This window comes from Pyrus communis, chromosome 5 (genome assembly GCF_041283825.1).
Source record: "Pyrus communis isolate YQ-2024b chromosome 5, ASM4128382v1, whole genome shotgun sequence".
Classification (NCBI taxonomy): domain Eukaryota; kingdom Viridiplantae; phylum Streptophyta; class Magnoliopsida; order Rosales; family Rosaceae; genus Pyrus; species Pyrus communis.
Window position 1 is genome coordinate 7,324,772 of NC_142569.1, and position 13,930 is coordinate 7,338,701.

General features: G+C 39.5%; 2 protein-coding genes across 7 annotated transcripts; one reads left to right on the top strand and one right to left on the bottom strand.

The window, feature by feature from the left end:
- LOC137725231 (protein CHROMATIN REMODELING 4) lies at positions 1 to 11,023 on the top strand. Of its 6 annotated transcripts, none has more exons than XM_068463852.2 (12): positions 1 to 393; positions 972 to 1,084; positions 1,237 to 1,580; positions 2,292 to 2,393; positions 2,526 to 3,335; positions 3,564 to 3,671; positions 3,797 to 6,616; positions 6,842 to 6,990; positions 7,172 to 7,286; positions 7,519 to 7,598; positions 7,906 to 8,521; positions 8,643 to 11,023. In XM_068463852.2, the coding sequence occupies exons 3-12, from the start codon at positions 1,359 to 1,361 to the stop codon at positions 10,656 to 10,658; spliced, it is 7,038 nt and encodes a 2,345-aa protein (XP_068319953.2). In that variant the 5' UTR covers positions 1 to 393; positions 972 to 1,084; positions 1,237 to 1,358; the 3' UTR covers positions 10,659 to 11,023. The 6 variants fall into 6 exon arrangements, with proteins under 6 accessions (XP_068319953.2, XP_068319956.2, XP_068319954.2 ...); XM_068463855.2 differs by having other exon boundaries at positions 18 to 393; positions 1,351 to 1,580; XM_068463853.2 differs by having other exon boundaries at positions 37 to 393; positions 969 to 1,084.
- A 607-nt stretch (positions 11,024 to 11,630) lies between these two features.
- On the bottom strand, positions 11,631 to 12,343 carry LOC148696649 (uncharacterized). Its single transcript, XM_088694018.1, has one exon. It carries the CDS (start codon positions 12,258 to 12,260, stop codon positions 11,871 to 11,873), a length of 390 nt encoding a protein of 129 aa, XP_088550144.1. The 5' UTR covers positions 12,261 to 12,343; the 3' UTR covers positions 11,631 to 11,870.
- Between the last annotated feature and the right edge of the window lie 1,587 nt (positions 12,344 to 13,930).

A 13,930-nucleotide genomic window follows, 5' to 3' on the forward strand; every position in this document is an offset into this window, starting at 1 on the left:
AGAACAAGATGGGAAGAGGAGAGAGAAAGTACCCGCATTACTTTCTCTCTCTTTCTATCTCCAACTCTCTCTATCTCTCTATCTCTCTCCTGCCATGTCAGAGTGTAACCCCGTCCCCATGACACCGGCGAATCCGTATTTGTATGCTTTCTCTCTCTAGAAAAAAAAATTTGAGAAGGAAAATAAATAAGATTGGAAAAACCAAAAACTCTCTCTTTCCTCTCACCCTATTTATTTTCCTTTCTCCCTTTCGCTTTCTCTCTCCTTCTCGTATCTCCCACAGCCTTGCCTTCCATGCCCTAAACCTCCCCCCACCTCCCCAGCTCTTCCTTCCAATCCAGCTGCCTCATACTGCTGCTCTGTTTCTTGGGTTTTTGATCCATTACTTGATTGGTAAGCTTCTTAATTCATCTTGGCAGTCTTTATTTCTCTGTTTTTGTGCTCATTTCTTGGTTGGTTGTATCTGGGTTTTTTGAATTCGTGTGAGTAGGAACTTGCCCGTGTGTGTTTTGGTGCTGGTTTTGATGTGGGTTTTGTTTGATTGATGAAAGATTGTGTTTTTTGAGGTTTGATTGTGGTGGAAAATGGTGGGGTGTTCTTGTTTAGTGGAATCTTGGTTTTTGTAGAATCTAGATTGTGTAATAAGTTATTAATAGGTGTTGAAATGGGGTTTGTGTTTAGCTGCAGCTGAATGTGTTTGCATGTTTAAGTTTTTGTTGATTTGATTGTTAATTTTATCGTAGTTTGCGTTTGGCATTTGAAAGTGGTAGCTTGGAAAAGATGGTTGAATTGCTCGATTGTCGGTTGTATAGTGTGTTGTTTTTGCAGTAATGTTGCAGTATATATGCTAGTTTCTTCGACGTGTTTAGATTATCTTGTTATCCCATGCTGCTACAAAGTTGACGTTCGGCAATGTACCTTATAAATGTTAATCCAATATCATACTGAAGTGAATTATGCTTTTGTAGCAGGTGCTAAGGTTGAGTTGTTTGGGAGCTGTCACTGTGGCCCGTGGTAGCCGATAAAGAATTCATTTTTAAGAATTTAAATTTTCTTATCCCTGCTGAATCTAACAATTACTCTGGTAAGTCTCCTGTATCCATTATCCTTGACAGAGCTTCTGTAGTTTTTATATACCATACCTTTTCTCCTTATGTTAACATTTTTTGTTTGCGTTTGCGCTAGTCTTATGCTTTTTTGCTTCAAACACTTTATTAAATTAGAGTTGTGTGCCAGTGTTTTTCTAGAAGCTGCAGTGCCTAAGTATGCATGTAGAAGCTCTGATGTGCTGACTAATCCATTATTCCTGACGTGCTTGCTGTCACTGTTGACTATGTTTGTAAGACCCAGGTCTAAAGATGAAGGAAGACAGTTCGTCACCTAGTAAAATGATAAACAGAAATTGGGTCTTGAAACGAAAACGTAGAAAGCTTCCTCATGGACCTGATCAGTCTAATGGCAAAGAAGACACTTCAGTGGCCTCAGAATCTCCAGGGAAGACTTCTTCTTCAGATAAGCGCAAGCTGAAAAATGAATTAATTTCTGAGCGGTTTCAATCCAAGAAGAAGGGAAATGACGGGGTTAGTTTTTGCATAATTGATTAATTACTGAACCGATTTCTTTAACCTGAAAGCAAATCTTCATTGGAATAACTTTATCATTGGGTGGAATTTGTTTTCCATTTTGTTCATTTTATATTACTCTTCATACAAAAGTTATTCTGCAGCCTACTCAACTTCTTTGTGATTTGAAACGCTATACTTCTTTACACACACAAAGCTTTGAAATGGAATAATAGCTCAACAATTTCAATATCGAGTTTGTTCAATTGAAATCTAGAGATTGGTATATACAGTTAAATTGATTCCTGGGTACATGGTATGTGGACGATCATCATAGGAGGCTTGATCGACTGAAGAGTCAAAGTTAATTTCTGACTGAAACGGTTATTTTAGAATATGCAACTGAGAAGTTCAGTTTAGTTGCTGAACTGTGAGTTCCTGGTCTGCCGAAGGGTTAGATAAACATAAAGAATGGGCTCATATTTTTTGGGTTTTGTATTCCTTTTGAGTTTGTTGGCACAACATATTGTCCCAGATACAGTAACAGCATTTATACTGCAGTTATTGCGTCTGCATGGAACATAATATTGTGCACATTAGCAGTCCGATGTTTGCATTCGGGCAATGAGTAGCTACTTATGTTTTATGCCTATTTTGTAGTATTAGTTTCTCTTAAGTTCTCTCTGACTTCATGCAAATTTTTGTCTAATCTAATTCTCTCTCATCCAGTATTTCTATGAGTGCGTGGTCTGTGACCTTGGCGGTAACTTGTTATGTTGTGATAGCTGTCCCCGAACCTATCATCTCCAGTGTCTTAATCCACCTCTTAAGGTAGATATATATTGAGATTGTACTACGATAGCTTGTTTTGCGTGATCAATTTTCTTTTTAGCTGTACTAATGTGCAATTATTGTTTTTCCCTTTATTGTAAAATCTTTAATTGTTGAATTCATCACGTGAAGCGCATTCCGAATGGGAGGTGGCAATGTCCAACTTGCTGTCAGAAAAGAGATCAGAAAAGTAATCTGCTTGAACCCAGAAACTTTTTGACAGAGACCATCTCAAAACGAGCAAGAACAAAACTTGTCACTACTAAGTCCAAAACTGGAATGAAGTCATCTGACAGGGAGAAAGTATCACAGATTTTTGGAAACTCTATTGTTGCAAAGAAAAGATCTTCAAGCAAAGGAAAAGCTGTTTTAACCCATCGAGTCAAATCCTTAGAGAAGAACTCCCAGATGGATATATGTAGCACCAAGCCGACTCATTCAACAGTTGGTGGTTCTGCAGACGGTATTTCATCATGTGTGAATGTTGATGATGAAAAACGATCCAGCATTGTCCCAGAAGAGGATTCCACAGACAGAAAGTTGAGCTCTCCTGCTAAAGAAGTTGCATCTCATTCTAAAGTTACATTGTCAGAGATGAATGATGGAGCTCCTGAGGCATCTGCCTCTCCTGATGTGAAGCCGGATCCATCTTGTACTGATGGATCTCCACATAAGACCATTGTTCTTGCGATCAGTGCTACCACTGACAAGGCTAAAAAAAGAAAACACAAAGGAAATAATCATAAGAGTAAAAAGAAGCCCAGGACTGATAAGGGAAAGTCTGTTGGTATTTCCAAACAATCTGGATCTAAAGCAAATACTACAAAACCGAGGATTGATAAAGCACCTCGTAAGCATAAATCTATCAACCATGGGGTTTCTGCTATTTTGTCAAGAGAAGAAATTGGAACCAAGAAGTCAGATGTCCAAAGCAAAGACGAGGTATCATTAAATTTTCTGATTTTTATATTGGACACATGTTTATATGTAGGAATTGTCAGTAGGCTTTTGATTACTTCTTAATAGTTTTCTGAATCATGCTGGTTTTTTATACTGTTATTTCTATCAAGTAATTTCATGTTCTTGATGTCGATAAACTGTTGCTATTGGGATAAGTCCTTTGTTTTGTTATGTTTAGTTATACGTAGTAATATCATTAATTTGTTTTAGGAGCTTCCTGAGGGAGCAAAAGACTCATCACATAATGCAGATAAAGCTGGAAGTCATGTAGTTGAAACAACAATTTGTAGAGATAGTTTTACTGCTCAACCTCTGCAGGTAAATGAGTTTTCTAGAATGTCAGAATGTTTTTATCACTGGATATATGGAAAATATGCTCTCTTGTTTTGGTTACTTGATGTCGCCATACAGATTAATTTGTTTCCTGTATGCCCATGTCACAGGTTGATCGGGTTTTGGGATGTCGAGTTCAGGGTGATAATGCTCAATCTTCTCGTCATTTATGTGTGACAGCTGCCCCTGACCTGTGTCCTGCTGATTTGCAAGTTTCTGAGACTCAAAACAGACTATCAGATGGAAATTCTGCTTTTGATAATGACATGGATGTCGGAGCTGCAGACAATGTTGTCAATGGTGCTGATGGGGATGAAAGCATGAAGGTTGAAAATCTCACTGAGGTTTGTGAAAATGTTGTCAGTGGTGCTGATGGGGATGAAAGCACAAAGGATGATGTTAGAGTGGACAAATTACATGTGTACAGAAGATCTGTGAACAAAGAAGGTAAAAAAGCTAATTCCATGGATTTGTCGAGGACGGGTGCTAAGGATTCGAGTCCTGCTAACATAATTTGTAAAGATCAAGATGAATCTGCTGTAACTGCAGATGATTCAGGAAAAAACCCTGAAAAAACAGCGACTATGGAGAATATCGAAGTTATTTTGAAAAGTCATGATAATGATGAGGTTCCTGAAATTGAAATGCATGCATCTCCTGACACCCAAGATAAAAAAGATGTAGATACAGAAACTGGAATCGGTAGCAGCCCTCAAACCAAAATTGAGGAGCCTTCACTAGCTGAGCCTGCAGGTGGTAGTGATGGGACAGTATTGTATGAATTTTTAGTTAAGTGGGTGGGTAGTTCTCATATTCATAATAGTTGGATTTCTGAATCTGAGCTAAAATCCTTGGCCAAGAGAAAATTAGAAAATTACAAGGCTAAGTATGGAACTGCTGTTATAAATATATGTGAGGAACGGTGGAAGCAACCACAGCGGGTGATTGGTCTCCGAGGTGTTGAAAATGGTTCAGGTGAAGCTTTCATAAAGTGGAATGGTCTCCCTTACGATGAATGTACTTGGGAAAGACTGGATGAGCCTGTCATTAAAAATTCCCAGAATCTGATTGATGAATTTTATCAGTTTGAACGCCAAACACTGGAAAACAATGCTTCTAAGGATGATTCATCAAAGGGGAAGGTTAGTTGTCAGCAAAGTGAAATAGTTACTCTGACAGAGCAGCCTAAGGAACTGAAGGGTATATTGTTTCCTCATCAGCTTGAAGCTCTGAATTGGTTGCGGAAATGCTGGCATAAATCCAAGAATGTAATACTAGCCGATGAGATGGGGCTTGGTAAAACTGTGTCCGCTTGTGCTTTTATTTCATCATTATACGTCGAGTTCAAAGCCACTCTCCCTTGTTTAGTCTTGGTTCCACTTTCCACAATGCGTAATTGGCTTGCTGAGTTTGCATTATGGGCACCTGAATTGAATGTTGTGGAATATCATGGGTGTGCTAAAGCACGAACCATAATACGCCAGCATGAATGGCATGCTAGTGATCCAAATTCATTGATTAAGAAAACATCTGCGTATAAATTTAATGTTCTTTTAACCACATATGAAATGGTTCTTGCTGATTCCTCACATCTCCGCGGGGTTCCTTGGGAAGTTCTCATAGTTGATGAGGGTCATCGTTTGAAAAATTCAGGAAGTAAGCTTTTCAGCTTGCTTAACTCCTTGTCTTTCCAACATCGCGTGCTGTTGACTGGTACCCCTCTTCAGAACAACATCGGTGAAATGTATAACTTGCTTAACTTCTTGCAGCCGGCATCATTCCCTTCCCTATCCGCATTTGAGGAAAGGTTTAATGATCTTACAACTGCAGAAAAAGTGGATGAATTGAAAAAACTTGTTGCTCCACATATGCTTCGGAGGCTTAAAAAGGACGCTATGCAAAATATCCCCCCCAAGACTGAACGGATGGTTCCTGTTGAGCTGTCCTCTATCCAAGCTGAATATTACCGTGCAATGCTGACAAAGAATTATCAGATATTGCGGAATATTGGGAAAGGGGTGGCACAGCAGTCGATGCTGAACATCGTAATGCAGTTAAGGAAAGTCTGCAATCATCCGTATCTCATACCAGGCACTGAACCCGACTCTGGGTCTGCTGAGTTCCTTCATGAAATGCGAATTAAAGCTTCAGCCAAGTTGACTCTGTTGCATTCTATGCTTAAGATTTTGCACAAAGAGGGTCACAGAGTCCTCATCTTTTCACAGATGACCAAGCTGCTTGATATCCTTGAGGATTATTTGGCCATAGAATTTGGACCTAAAACATATGAGAGAGTAGATGGCTCTGTTTCAGTGACTGAGCGTCAATCTGCAATTGCGCGTTTTAACCAAGATCAAAGCCGATTCGTCTTTTTGTTATCAACACGCTCTTGCGGCCTTGGTATCAATTTGGCAACAGCAGACACTGTCATTATCTATGATTCTGATTTCAACCCGCACGCTGATATTCAAGCTATGAATCGAGCACATCGAATTGGACAGTCAAAACGACTTTTGGTGTATAGGCTTGTTGTTCGTGCTAGTGTTGAAGAGCGCATCTTGCAGCTTGCAAAGAAGAAACTTATGCTTGATCAGCTTTTTGTGAACAAGTCGGGATCCCAAAAAGAAGTGGAGGATATTATAAAATGGGGAACTGAGGAGCTTTTTAATGATTCTCCAAGCACTGATGGAAAAGATACCGATGAGAATAACAGTAACAAAGATGAGGCAGTGGCAGATGTTGAGCATAAGCATAGGAAGCGGACTGGTGGCTTAGGGGATGTGTATACAGATAAATGTACCGATAGCAGCAACAAGATTGTATGGGATGAAAGTGCAATTTCAAAGTTACTTGACCGTTCAGACCTTCAGTCTGGTTCAAGTGATATTGCTGAAGGAGAAATGGAAAATGATATGCTTGGCTCAGTAAAGGTAAACTACATGTTGAATTTATCTAATGCATTTATTAAGCTTTTTTTCGATTAGAAGTTCATTGTTTTCATTTTTGTTGCATGCATATTGGTCTTGTTATCCTACTTTATGCTGTTTTTATCTTTCTTGAAAATTACCATAAAGACTGATAGTCAGCAGATTTGGAAATTTGATTTTCGTCTGCGTTGTTTATCTCATAAAGTTTCTAACTTATATTTTAACCAGGCCACCGAATGGAATGAGGAGCCTGCTGAAGAGCAGGGAGTTGAATCATCTTCAGGTGCAAGTGATGATACTGGGGTGCCAAATACTGAAAGGACAGAGGATAGCGTGGTTACGGAAGAAAATGAATGGGACAGACTTTTGCGTCTTAGGTAACAAATTCTTCTGTAACCCATGTTCACTGTTCCATGTGTTATCACAGCGTAATCTGCTAATTGATATTCTGCATCCAAACTTTAATGTTTCTGATGAGGTTTCCTGTGTACCAAGTGCTTTCCATCTCCCATTTTCTTGATTTATTAAGGACTTACTTGCATTTTGTTGGATTTATAGATGGGAGAAATATCAAAGTGAGGAAGAAGCAGCTCTTGGTCGTGGGAAGCGCCTGCGGAAAGCTGTTTCTTACAGGGAAGCATATGCTGCACACCCAACTGAAACATTGAGTGAGGTACTCAGAGTTAGATATATGCTTGATTGAAGCATGTTGCTTCTTCTACTCTACCTTTCTTTTGTATCTGCACTTTCACATTGCTGCTGAAAATGTCGCTAAGAAAAAACTTTCGTTTTGTTTTTTCAACAGTAGATGCACTTGGACCATCTGGGAAAATTATTTACTGCATAGTTACTTTGGGTTAAGTAGTTTCTTATTTGCAATGGTCTAATTGGTTGCATGTAAGCAGGGTGCTGACGAGGAGCATGAGCCCGAACCAGAGCCAGAGAGGGAGTACACACCTGCTGGACGAGCTTTAAAGGACAAGTTGTAAGTTCAGATCTCCTTCTAGTAGTTCCAAGTAGTTCTACCATAATTGCTTTAGTTCAGCAGCTTTGCAGTGTACCTAGTTGTGTTCTGTAAAAGGGATATACATGTGTAACTTTCACACTTTCACATTTTCGAAAGATGCACTATTCATTTGAGTCAAGCATCCTTTGCTACGTGGGTCAGGCTTTGATAGTTTAAATGATTTTAGAACTGGAGCCTTAATATATGGATTATCAAATCTGAAAATCTCTATGAACTATTTGGTGGATTGCGGATCTCGTTAATTACTTTTATTTTTACTCAACAGTGCTAAGCTCCGAGCTAGACAAAAAGAGCGGCTTGCTCAGAGGAATGCAGTTGAAGAACCTCAACCTAGTGAGGGACCGCCTGAGTCACTTCCTCAGGGTCCCACCAACACTTCCAAAGATGGGGATCAAGCAACTGAATTAGTTCAGTTTTTCAGAGAGAGACCTTCAGTAATTGACTTGGAGGACGATAAGTTAGATGCTCCAAGGGCCAAGACTGATTCTCCCTCACGATTGGGCCGGCTATCGAAGCATAAAAACAGTCACCTTGATCTTTCTGGTAATTCTCTTGACTACATGTCACCTGACATGTTCCTTCCCAGTCACCAGGTTCCGGGAACAAGCTTACTGCCCTCAAATAATTTATTACCTGTTCTGGGACTCTGTGCTCCCAATGCTAGTCAAATAGGATCATCAAATAAGAAATTCTCAAGGTCAAACGGCAGACAAAAAGGAGGTCGGCCAGAGTTTCCATTTAGTTTGGCTCCTCGGTCTGGGACTTTGAATGAGACAGAAGTAAATGGTGATGACACGAAACTATCAGATGCACCAGCTGAAGTATTACATCTCAAGAATAAGTTGAATAGCATCCCAAATGGTGGTTTCCCATTTAGGCCGGTACATATTCTCTCTCTCTCTCTCTCTCTCTCTCTCTCTCTCTCTCTCTCTATGTCTCTCTATCTGTGCGTGTGTGAGAAAATTTGTTGATGCATGACCACAATGCTTGGTCTGTTTGCAGTATCCTCCGACTTTTCAAGGAAATAGTCATGATCGTCCAGAAAGTTCCAGTGCTTCCTTTTCTGATTTCCAAGAAAAGATGGCATTGCCTAACTTACCATTCGATGCGAAATTGCTACCAAGATTCCCACTTGGAGCAAAGAGCATGCTGAGTCCACATCTGGACTTCTTACCTAACCTATCATTAGGTAGCAGACTTGAATCTGCTGGTGGATCCTTGCAAGAACTTCCAACAATGTCATTGTTTCCAAATTTACAGTTGCCACCAGATGCACCCAGATATAATCAGCAAGACAGAGATGTGCCTCCCTCATTGGGTTTGGGGCACATGCCAACTAATTTTCCGTCTTTACCTGATAACCACCGGAAGGTGCTTGAAAACATAATGATGAGGACCGGTCCTGGATCGAGCAACTTATTTAAAAAGAAATTTAAAGCAGATATCTGGACGGAAGATGAACTTGATTATCTATGGATTGGTGTTCGTAGGCATGGAAGGGGCAATTGGGATGCAATGCTGAGAGACCCAAGGTTGAAGTTCTCAAAGTTTAAAACTTCAGAAGATTTGTCAGCTAGGTGGGAGGAGGAACAACTCAAGATTTTAGACGGGTCAGCTTTTGCAGTGTCTAAGTCAACCAAAAGGGCTGCCAAATCCTCACAGTTTCCAAGCATATCTGATGGAATGATGGCACGGGCACTGCATGGTAGTAGACTTGTTACACCACCAAAGTTTCAATCCCATTTGACAGATATAAAGCTGGGTTTTACTGATCTTTCATCTGGCTTTCCACATTTTGAATCATCAGATAGACTCGGTTTGCAAAATGAGCAATATCCCCCTATTCCATCTTGGTTTCATGATAAATTCAGGACTAATTTTTCCGGAGATTCCGCTGCTGTAGCTTCTGACAGAGCAGGGACGTCTTCCAGTGTTCCTGCTGAGCAGCCATTTGTTGTCACTTCTTTTGGTACCAGTTGCTTGGGTTCGTTTGGAGGCTTGAATTCCTCAAGCAGCTATGATGTGCAGAAGAATGAAGATGAACAGGGTGGCCATAGGTACGGGAAGTTGCCTTGTCTGCTTGATAGATCACTGGATGCCCTACGTGATATGAATAATAATTTGGCAAGAGGTGAACCCTCCAGTTCAGGATTGCTGCCTAATCTCAAGAGAGGAATCTTAAAGGGAGATGATGTTGCTGGAAGTAGTTCTTCAAAGGACACGCTACCCCATTGGCTACGGGAAGCTGTAAGTGCTCCTGCTAAACCCCCAGTACCTGACCTGCCACCCACAGTGTCGGCAATAGCTCAATCCGTCCGGTTGTTATATGGGGAGGATAAGCGAACTATTCCTCCATTTGTGATTCCCGGCCCACCTCCTTCGCTACCAAAGGATCCAAGACGGAGTCTAAAGAAGAAAAGAAAGCTGAAATCACATCTATTCAGGCGGGTTCAACTAGATGCTGGAAGCAGCCAGGACTTTCAGAGCAGGCACTTTGGTGACAATGCTTCAAGCTCCATTCCTATGGCCCCATCATTTCCATTTCTTTCACAAGCAATGGCTGCAACTTCAGGCTTTTCACGGATTGAATCCGACCTCAGTGAGCCTCTGCGTTTAAATGTGGTAAACCCATCATCTGCAGCGCCACATCTGAATCAGCACAAGAAAACAACCATGGGATTGTCGCCTTCCCCTGAAGTGCTTCAATTGGTAGCATCCTGTGTTGCTCCAGGTTCACACCTGTCAGCAGCTTCCGGCATGACAAGCTCAAGCGTCCGTGACACAAAACCCTCATTGCCGAACTCTGTTGACCAAGTGGAACTCTTGGGCTCTCAAACTGCCACTGCAGTGGTAAGAACGGAGGCTAAGCAGGGCTCGCCTGTTAGAACGTGTGATACTCAAAGTGCGGATTCTAGCAAGACAGAGTCAGATCCCTCCAGGACAGAACAACCCGATGTAGAGGAAATTTCTTCTGAGGGCACTGTCTCGGATCATCCCATGAGTGATAGAGAATCTTAGCTGTAATATGCGGAGCGAAGATTGGAACATAAATATTCTTTCGTGCTATTCAAGGCTCCGTCGTGCTTAAAATTTTGTAGGTCTCTTGTAGTGCACGATAAACTAGCCGGATATAGGGTTGTTTTAGGATAATTGTGTAAAGCTCATGTAAGAGAATGAAAGTATAGTGTTGTTGCCTTCTTTTGCAATGTGTGTATCCATGGAGCTTTCTTCCTCCTTGTGGTCTCATCAATGAGGTCTGATTACTGAAAAAAATGGCTGGTTTTGGACTTTGAAATCTCTGGTGACCGTTCCATTTGGCGGTCTTGTGAACTGTTGATTTGTTTATAGTTGAATGAGAGGAGTTGCTGCTTTGTGCAACCAAATCTCCACTGCTTTTGTGTATATTTTGTTTTGTTTGGTTAAGTGATAAAGGTTCATCAGAAGAAGTTCGATATAACTATACTATTTTTATTGTCTTGTACACTTTTTTATTTCTGGTCATTCAATGGAATAAACTAAACGAAAACAATGAATAAGATTACACAAGCGCGTGTGTGAAGAAAAAAACGATGCGTGGTTATTATTTTTCTTCTTTTATCATGACCGATTGTGGAAAGAAAAGTGATTTCCGTAACTTCCTTTTTGAACAATTTGCACTCATCCATCTAATTTTTTATCTGTTAGTTCTTTTCTGATTTCCAAAACTTCTATGGTGGTAGGGCTCCCCCCATCTACTGACTGGTGAGAAAGCAAAAGTAGTCACAAATTTTGTCATTTGTTTTGCTTGGGAGTCAAAATTTTCATGTGAACCTAGCAATGGTACGATGATATAAATTTAATTTGGAATTTTGCTATCTTTTGTCCTTGCAAATCTTATTTTCTGAACTGACTCGACATCAGCAAAACATCACAAAAACAAAAAAAAAAAAAAAAAAAAAAAAAAATCACAAATCAAAGAAAATAAAGAACGAATATAAAAAGAAGAAAAAATAAGAAGGTGAAAATTGATCATCAAACTATTATCTACTAGTCAGCACAATAATTAACTATTGGTACAAAAATGTATAAGCTTAGCTAGCTACCCCATCATCATCAACTACCCCTCTCTCTCTCTCTCTCTCTAGAAATCTCAGATGCCAGCCTCTTCCAATATACAAAATACCCATTACATCCAAGTCAAAGATTACAAGCTCAAGCTCAATATATATATATATATATATATATATAATTCTAGTGAGGAGTGGTGGTGATTAGCCTTGGAGTAGAAGCTGAGTTTCCTGAGGGGTTGGCCACAAACCTGGAGGAAAATGCACAGAACTTGAAGTAATCTTGGTCATCCAACAAGTTCCCACATCCACTGGCATCAAAGTTGAGAGAATAGCTCAGTGGATCATAGTGGCACTGCAGTGAACGTTGCCTACTAGCTGCAGCCCTTACCCTTCTCCTATGTTTCCTTAGCTTCCCCACCAGTTTGCTTAGACAAGTGCAGTGGGATGATGAAACATTGATACACCAACTGGCGGCTGCAGCGGCGGCAGCGGCGGTGGCTGTGGTGGTGCCACCTTCTCGGCCATCGGTCTTGGTGGGGCAAGTGGTTTTGGGCCAAGAAATAAGCCACATTGTGAAAATATGGAACTTCTCTAGTTTTTTTGAGAAATTTGGAGTTAGCGAGTTGAAAATGATTACAGCGAATGATGTGGTGATGGAAGTGAGTTTGGATGCGTGTATATATGGAGGGGTGAGAGGGAGGTGTTATCTCACTTTTAAAAGTAAAAAAAAAAAAAAAAAAAAAAAAAAAAGATAAATTAAAAAAAAAGTTGCATGCAAAGCCAAATTTTTGAATGGTTTTGTGGTACTTTTCAATGTATAAAAAATGTATCATCCACATCACAGAAAGCCAATGTGAACCTTTTTAATTTGGTTTCGATGACCAAATGCGGAGGTTCCTAAATTCTAAATCTCGGTTCATTTTTACTGTTTTATGCGTGTTAGAGGATAATAATTTTATAGTTTGATGACCAAACTGTATGAGTAATTTTATTGGTTTAATCATTTATCATTCTCATTAAAATAAAAAATAAAATAAAAAGGTTTGGTTTCAGACATTATTTCCCGAGCACATCTAAATCACAATTAAATTATTAAAGTTAATATTTCATTTTGGGTATAAAATGAAAGTTCATGGGTGGTTGGTGCGAATTTCATTTAACAAATACACTTTAATTGAAAGAGTTTGAAATTTAAAGTATATCGTATAAGTATGTCATAACATTTGTAAAAAATATGTGAAATGTTTAATTTAATGAACTCGACCTACAAGTGAACTCAACAATTCAATGACTACAACGTGTTCATATGCTTTGTAGAGAATCTGTGTTTGTTATATCTGAATGTGATTATGAGATTAGGGAGAAACTACTGTCCTTAAGTTGAGCGTAAAAGCAAGGTTAACTTATGTGGATCACTAACCACCATGATTAAGAGAAAAATGATTAAAGCAAGTGTAGGAAGTGACGCAGTGAGGCAGTGGCATCCCAATCCAGTCTTTGTCAGAGGGCAGAGAAATAATTTGACTGAAAGGACACAAGTGGCCAGCCTCGGTTGGTATAATATTCTTTGCATAGGTCCCACCTATCAAACCAAACTGTCAACGATCAAAGATCTGAATCTGTAATTTTATAATGTTAGCAAACAAAAATAAGTTAATTATTAGAATTATTTGAGAACTATCTTTATATTAATTTCTATTTTTTTTTTATATTAATTCTTCAACTCATTCAATTTGATGGGCGAAAATTAAGATAAATGTGTGGAAGATAAATAAAAATGTATAGATAGCACCACTTAATGTTTTACATGCTCTTGATAGTAAATGACTAAATGATAATTACAATCCCGTAGGAGAGAGAGCTAGAAAGAAGATAGTTACTGAGCTCGCAAAAGACTTGCATTCACCATTACATATAAATTTCAGTAAGTGTTGTATACTATTCTAAAAATCCTCGCCTGGGCGGCGCTAGGCAGTTAGTCATCTCCCTGATTAATGTCTAAACGTTTGAAAATTAAGAAAGAACACCTAGATCTGCTGAGGTGCCCGCCTAGACTGCCTAGGCACTCACCTAGCCAGCTCAAACCAGCCTAGATTGCGACTCACTTAGACAGAAAATAGATAACTTTCATTTTGCATTTTTTTTTAATAAATTGTAAGAGATTTGTTGAATACTTAAATGAGCACACATTATATGCGTATTCCTCATGTTTTTATTGTGTTCTAATACTTCATAATATAT